The 8,067-nt window shown below is 44.0% G+C and overlaps 1 protein-coding gene across 3 annotated transcripts in view; it reads left to right on the forward strand.

The window, feature by feature from the left end:
* Positions 1-652, forward strand: part of RPL6 (ribosomal protein L6) — a 5,805-nt gene extending 5,153 nt beyond the window's left edge. For all 3 annotated transcript variants that reach the window (XM_006735743.3, XM_031030635.2, XM_031030634.2), the window contains one exon: positions 462-652. In XM_006735743.3, the coding sequence (XP_006735806.1) occupies positions 462-614 (153 nt within the window). In that variant the 3' untranslated portion in view covers positions 615-652. The remainder of the gene's footprint in view (positions 1-461) is intronic.
* The last annotated feature ends 7,415 nt before the right edge of the window (positions 653-8,067 follow it).

An 8,067-nucleotide genomic window follows, 5' to 3' on the forward strand; every position in this document is an offset into this window, starting at 1 on the left:
GAGCCCGATGCGGGGCTCCATCCCAGAAACCTGGGATCATGACCTGAGCCAAAGACAGATGCTTAACCGACTGAGCCACCCAGGTGCCCCTAACTCTACTGTTCTATTGGGCATTCCCCCCAATATCCTTGTTTATCCTTTTTTTGGGAAGGAGAGGGAAAGAGAATCTTAAGCAGGCTCCATGCCCACCTCAGAGCCCCTCATGGGGCTTGATCTCACAACGCTGAGATGATGACCTGAGCCAAATAAGGCTCAGATGCTTTACTGACTGGGCCACCCAGGCTCTCGCACCCTTGTTTATCTTTGATACATATTAAAGTAGACAAAAGGAAAAGAGCTACTTAAAAACAAGGTTATACTATTTCACAGCTCTCCAAGGAAAGGATTATCAAAATAGTCCCCGGGAATTGAGTACTTGTGCCCTATTTTTAAATGATTTTCTTTTCTTTTTCTCCCCCTAGAAATACGAGATTACAGAGCAGCGCAAGGTTGATCAGAAAGCTGTGGACTCGCAAATTCTGCCAAAGATCAAAGCTGTTCCTCAGCTTCAGGGCTACCTCCGGTCTGTGTTTTCTCTCACAAACGGAGTTTACCCTCACAAATTGGTGTTCTAAATTTCTTACAAAGAACATAATTAAATAACTGATCCATTTCCTTTGTGTCTTTTTTAAAATTTTTATCTGCCTAGAGGTGTGGTTTGACTCAGCCAGCTTGTGGGATCTGAACCTCTCCTGAGAGAAGTGGGATTTGGGAGGGTGGTACCAGCTACAATGGGACGTCCTCCTCTGTTTTGGATCAGCATTTTAAGCTTCCTTAGTGTCTGGCTTGTCACCCAGCACCCACCCGTATGAAATAGCACCATTTCCCCGGGCATCACCGAACAGGTCAGTACTGGACCATGAGGACAAGAAACAACTCTGTTTTTGAGGCCACAGACTTTTTTCCTTCCTTTGACGACTATCCATTTCTCCCTCGTCGGCCCAACTCCTAATCATTGCTGTTAGTCTTGTGTATCTAGTTTTTTATAAGCATACACAGCAAATGAGTATAATGATTTACTATCTCTCTTTTTTTTTTTTTAAGGCAAAAACCTTGTGTGCTGTACATACTGTTAACAGATAACAGTCTGTTTTCGGCATTCCATAAAGTCCATTTTCACTGATGCCCCAGGGTAGTGTACCATTATATGGATATTTGGGTTTACATCATTTGTTAATTGTATACAAAGTAGTAAATTCAAGTGTGCACACAGATAAGTATCAGGTAAGAATTGTTTTGGGCTGAGTAAGGATTTATGCATTTTAATTTTAGTAGATTGTACTCCTATACAAGAGAGTCCATTTCTCCATGAGCTCCCTTAAAAAACGTCATCAGACTCAGGGCTTTGGCAGTAGATGAGTGGAAGATGGCCCTGGTGGGTTTTTGAAGTTGCTTTTGTTGACCGTTTACATTAGGTGAGAGAATTTTGTGTGTGTTTGTGTGGCATCTGTGCAGTTGGGTAAGCATCACCACCACGAAAGTTCCCTCATGCCCGTAACGTCCGCTCCCACTCCAGGCAGTCCCCGATCAAACTTCTGTTCCTATAGTTTCACTTTTTCAGAATGTCCCACAGTATGCTGCTTAGCATAATGTTCCTGAGATTTGTTCATATCCATGGCTCAGTAGCTCTTGTCCGTTGCTCCAGTAGATCCTTACATCACTGTCCTAAAGTTCACCCAGTGAAAGACATTTGGGTTGTTCAGGATTCCTGGAGATAATGAATAAAGCCACTAACAACATTCACATACAGGTTTTTGTGTGGGTACGTTTTCATTTCTGGTGGGTGAAAACGCAGGATTGCTGGGTTATATGGTCAGTGCATGTGCAACTTTGTAAGAAACTGGCAGACTTTCCCACTTCGTGTTCCACCCGCAACATGTGACAGTTCCAGTTATTCCACTTCTCAGCACTTGGTATTTACGATTTTCCGTAATTGAGATATAATTGAATACTGTCAGTTGTACAGTTCAGGGGTGTAACGTAATGATCACTACCATAAGTCTAGTTAACATCCGTCACCATGCATAGTTAGAAAATCTCGTGACAACTTATAAAATCTAGCAACTTTCAAATGATACAGTATTAACAGTAGTCCCCATGCTGTATGTTACATCCCCATCCCCATGATTGTCTTAATTTTAGTCTCACCATTAGGTATATAGCATGTGCTCTGATACATTTTTGAAACAAATCCAAACATGCCACTTCTGGCTATGGTCTCTTTAGTGGTTCTTTTTCATTTCCAAAATCATTTTGGCCACAAGGCCCTTGGGCCCATTTCTTAAGCCTACTCTTCCTCTCTGCCCTTCAGACACCAATTAGGGAGTAGATACCCCAGGTTACCCCACTTGTGTCTGACCTGGTTACCTTACAACCCTCATCAAGTTCAATGTTTATAATGACTTGAACAGAACTCAGAAACACCTGATTGCATTTGTTACTGAAAAGGATACAACTCAAAAGAGCCAAATGGAAGAGCTCTATAGCACAAAGGTAAGGATAGTGGGGGAAGCATGGATTTTGCATGTCCTCTCCAGGCAAGGCTCTCTCCCAGCACCTCTTCACCAACCCGGAAGCCCAACAAACCTTGTTCCTCAAGTTTTTTGTTTTGTTTTTTTCCCCCAAGAGTTTTTGCAGAGCTTAATCTCCAGCTTCTTCTCCACCCCAATCCCAGGCCCACCACCCTGCCCTTCCTTGCCTTAAGTCTAGGGAGGGCTGAAAGTTTCGACCTATAATCAGTTGGACTTTCTGGTGACCAGCGCCATCTTGAGGCTGGGGTCCTATCTTAAGTCACTGCATTACCATAAACTCAGTTACGATCTAAAGGAGCTTCTTAACAGTAACAAAAGATACCCCTATCACTGGGGAAATTCCATGGGTTTTAGGAGCTCTGCCAGGAACCAGGGACAAAGACCAAATATATATATATTTTTTAATGCTTTATTTATTCATAGAGACAGAGGCAGAGGGAGAAGCAGGCTCCCCGCCTAGCAGGGAGCCCGATGCGGGACTCGATCCCAGGACCCTGCGATCATGACCTGAGCCGAAGGCAGACGCTCAACCATCTGAGCCACCCAGGTGCCCCCAAATGTATTTTTGTGTTACATCACATTTCCCATCTCAAGATCTTTAGCTTAATCACACGGGCCAAATTCTTTTTGCCATATGAAGTAACATACACCACGAGTTAGGGATTAGAGCATGGACATAAATTGGGACCATTATTCAGCCTGTGGCACCTCCCAAGCTGTCGTGACCAGGGTCTAGGGCCTGATTCCCAACTAGAGACTAACAAGTACAAAATACATGTGAGGAAAGGCAACAATGTTCTGAATTTCCCCATACATTATGGAAGTATAAGATTGGAATTTCTTTGGGAAAAGGGTGTGGGATAATTCATTCAAAAGATATCCATCAAGTGCAGGTCAATTGGAAACAGTGTAGAGGTTAATGCTAGAGCTTTGGGAATTGAAAAGACTTGGATTTGAATCCTGGCTTTGCTGCTTATTCATTTACCTTTCAGATAATCAGTATAATGATAGGAAATGCTACGATTCGGAGTATGTGCTAAGCAGTTAAAGTATATACTTTTTTCTGTATAATTGTTTTACTGTGATAAAATATAACAATATGTACTATTTTAAACCTTTTTAAGTGTGTAGTTCCTTTTGAGCAACCATTACCACCATCCATCTCCAGAACTTTTTTGTCATTCCGAACTGAAACCCTGTACCCTTTAATGGCTGACTCCCTATTCCGCCTCTGCCCTAGCCTCTGGTATTCTATTCTACTTGGTCTCTAGAATTGGACTATTTTTTTTTTTTTAAAGATTTTATTTATTTATTTGACAGAGAGAGACACGGTGAGAGAGGGAACACAAGCAGGGGGAATGGGAGAGGGAGAAGCAGGCTTCCCCCCCCCCCCCCGAGCAGGGAGCCCGATGCGGGACTCGATCCCAGGACCCTGAGATCATGACCCGAGCCGAAGGCAGACGCTTAACGACTGAGCCACCCAGGCACCCCTAGAATTGGACTATTTTATGTACCTCACATACAGTATTTCTATCTGGCTTATTTCACTTTGCATGATGTCTTCAAAGTTCATCCATGTTGTATCACGTGTCAGTACTTTACTCCTTTTTATGGCTGAATCATATTCCATTGCTTGGATATATTACATTTTGTTAACTCATTCACCCATGGATGCAGGTTTGGGTTGTTTAACCCTTTTGGCAACCGTGAATAAAGCTGCTGTGAACATTGATACACAGATATTTATTCAGGTCCCTGCTTTCAATTATGTTTGGTATATTAGAAGTGGAATTGCTTGGGGGTGCCTGGCTGGCTCAATTGGTAGAGCATGCAACCCTTGATCTTGGGGTTGTGAATTCAAGCCCCGCTTTGGGTGTAGAGATTACTTAAAATTTTTTTTAAAAAGAGTACCTTGAGGGGCGCCTGGGTGGCTCAGTCGTTAAGCGTCTGCCTTCGGCTCAGGTCTTGATCCCATGGTCCTGGGATCGAGCCCCGCATTGGGCTCCCTGCTCGGCGGGAGGCCTGCTTCTCCCTCTCCCACTCCCCCTGCTTGTGTTCCCTCTCTCGCTGTGTCTCTCTCTGTCAAATAAATAAATGAAATCTTAAAAAATAAATAAATAAATAAAAGAGTACCTTGAGAGCTTGTTTGGCGGTTCTAGCTGGGTAGCACAGCTACTCGTATACCCTTGACCAAAGAACGGCCCTCCTCTATCGGGGAAGGTCGTCCTCTTCGACCGAGCGCGCAGCTTCGGGAGGGACGCACATGGAGCGGTGAGGGAGGAAGGGGACACCCGCCTAGCCAGCCAGATACCTTAAGAGCCTCTGTAAGCCGGCTACTGGCAAGTGATAGTGCCGCGGAGCAAAGTTGGAACTTTAAGAAGTCTGCTCTGGTGAGAGACATCACTCAGGCTGCTAAGCGGGGGCGGGACCCTCGCTGGGACAGTGTGGTCTCAGGATCCCCGGGGTCACAGAAAGACCAGGAGTGCCTGAGTGTGGCAGAGCTCCCAGGCATCAGAGCAGGGAAGCCGGCTGCAAACAACGAGCGCAGGAGTGGGCTCCCAGCTCGGGGTTGTCATAAACCGTGAACCACGGCACAGTCAGGTGACTGCTCTCCGAGCAGGGGCCCAACAAGCAGCAGAACCGGCGAGACCTCCCCCCATCCTCCCCTGGGAGGAGCGGTGCAGGAGCACACCACAGGAGTCTGCTGGGTTTGGAGACTCCAAACGGGGTCGTGTGCCAGAGATAGAAACGCTTGATCACAGGCTGGGTGAACACGAAGTGCAGACAGAGACCAGGGAGACAGGAGTGATTGCTTTTCTCTGAGGGCACACTGAGGACTGGGGCCCCGAGCTTTTGGCTCCAGGGCCAGAGATTGGGTGGCTGCCATTTTCATTCTCATCCTCTAAAGCTGCATGGAAAGCCTTCAGGGAACATGGGCCACATAGAGCAAACTGGAGATTACTTAGCCTGCCCCCCTCGCCCCCCGCAAGGGCAGCACAATTCCGCCCAGGCAAAGACACTTGAGAATCAACTCAACAGGCCCCTCCCCCAGGAGATCAGCAAGAACATCCAGTCAAGACCAAGTTTACTGATCAATGAGAACTGCAAAACTCCAGCACATAGAATTCATGGATTTTCCCCATGATTCTTTAGTCTTTAAACATTAATTTTTTTTTATCTTTTTTCAAAAAGAAAGAAAGGACCCAAATAAATAAAATCATGAATGAAAGAGGAGAGGTCACAACCAACACCAAAGAAATACAAACAATTATAAGAGCATATCATGAGTAACTATATGCCAACAAATTAGGCAATCTGGAAGAAATGGACGCATTCCTAGAGATGTATAAAACAAAACTGAAACAGGAAGAAATAAAAAACCTGAACAGACTGATAACCAGCAAGAAAATTGAAGCAGTAATCAGGGGCGCCTGGGTGGCTCAGTCGTTAAGCATCTGCCTTCAGCTTAGGTCATGATCCAGGGTCCTGGGATCGAGCCCCACATTGGGCTCCCTGCTCCGCGGGAAGCCTGCTTCTCCCTCTCCCACTCCCCCTGCTTGTGTTCCTTCTCTTGCTGTGTCTCTCCCTGTCAAAAAAGAAATAAAATCTTTAAAAAAAAAAAGAAAATTGAGGCAGTAATCAAAAATCTCCCCACAAACAAGAGCCCAGGGCCAGATGGCTTCCCAGGGGAAATATACCAAACATTTAAAGAAGAATTATTTAAATAATTCTGAAGCTGTTTCAAAAAATAGAAATGGAAGGAAAACTTCCAAACTCTTTCTACGAGGCCAGCATTACCTTGATCCCAAACCCAGACAAAGACCCCACCAAAAAGGAGAATTATAGACGAATATCCCTGATGAACATGGATGTAAAAATTCTCACCAAAATAGTAGCCAAGAGGATCCAACAGTCCATTAAAAGGATTATTCACCACAACCAAGTGGGATTTATTCCTGGGCTGCAAGGGTGGTTCAACATCCACAAATCAGTCAATGTGATACACTACATAAATAAAAGAAAGGATGAGAATCATATGATCCTCTCAATAGATGCAGAAAAAGCATTTGAAAAAGTACAGCATCCTTTCTTGATTAAAACTCTTCACAGTTTAGGGATAGAGGGAACATACCTCAATATCATAAAAGCCATCCATGAAAAACTCACAGCAAATATCATCCTCAATGGGGAAAATCCGAGAGCTTTTCACCTAAGGTTAGGAACACGGCAGAGATGTCCACTATCATTACTGCTATTCAACATAGTACTTGAAGTCTTAGCCTCAGCAATCAGACAACAACAAAAAAATATAAGGCATCTGAATCAGCAAAGAAGTCAAACTCTAACTCTTTGCAGATGACTCAATACTCTATGTGAAAAACCCAAAAGACTCCACCCCAAAATTGCTAGAAATCATACAGGAATTCAGCAAAGTGGCAGGTTATAAAATCAATGCACAGAAATCAGTTGCATTTATATACACTAACAATGAGACAGAAGAAAGAGAAGTTAAGGAGTCGATCCCATTTACAACGGCACCCCAAACCAGAAGATACCTAGGAATAAACCTAACCAAAGAGGCAAAAGATCTGTACTCAGAAAGCTATTGAACACTCATGAAAGAAATTGAGAAGACACAAAGAAATGGAACAATGTTCCATGCCCATGGATTGGAAGAACAAATATTGCTAAAATGTCTATGCTACCTAGAGCAATCTACATATTTAGTGCAATCCCTATCAAAATACCATCAATATTTTTCACAGAGCTGGAACAAATAATCCTAAAATTTGTATGGAACCAGAAAAGACCCCAAATAGCCAGAGGAATGTTGAAAAAGAAAACCAAAGCTGGTGGCATCACAATTCCAGACTTCAAGCTCTATTACAAAGCTGGAATCATTAAGACAGTATGGTACTGACACAAAAACAGACACATAGATCAATGGAACAGAATAGAGAACCCAGAAATGGACGCTCAACTCTATGGTCAACTAATCTTTTTTTTTTTTTTTAAGATTTTATTTATTTATTTATTAGAGAGCGAGCGAGAGAGAAACAGCATGAGAGAGGAGAGGGTCAGAGGGAGAAGCAGGCTTCCCGCGGAGCAGGGAGCCCGATGTGGGACTCGATCCCAGGACCCTGGGATCATGACCTGAGCCGAAGGCAGTTGCCCAACCAACTGAGCCACCCAGGCGCCCTATGGTCAACTAATCTTTGACTAAGCTGAAAAAATAGCCAATGGAAAAAAGACAGTCTCTTCAACAAAAGGTGCTGGGAAAATTGGACAGCCACATGCAGAAGAATGAACCTGGACCATTTCCTTACACCATACACAAAAATAGACTCAAAATGGATGAAAGACCTCAATGTGAGACAGGAATCCATCAAAATCCTAGAGGGGAACAGAGACAGCAACCTGTGTGACCTCGGCCGCAGCAACTTCTTGCTAGACATGTCTCCAAAGGCAAGAGAAACAAAGGCAAACTGAACTATTG

This window comes from Leptonychotes weddellii, chromosome 13, assembly GCF_054177405.1.
Source record: "Leptonychotes weddellii isolate Sample4059 chromosome 13, ASM5417740v2, whole genome shotgun sequence".
Taxonomy (NCBI): Eukaryota; Metazoa; Chordata; class Mammalia; order Carnivora; family Phocidae; genus Leptonychotes; species Leptonychotes weddellii.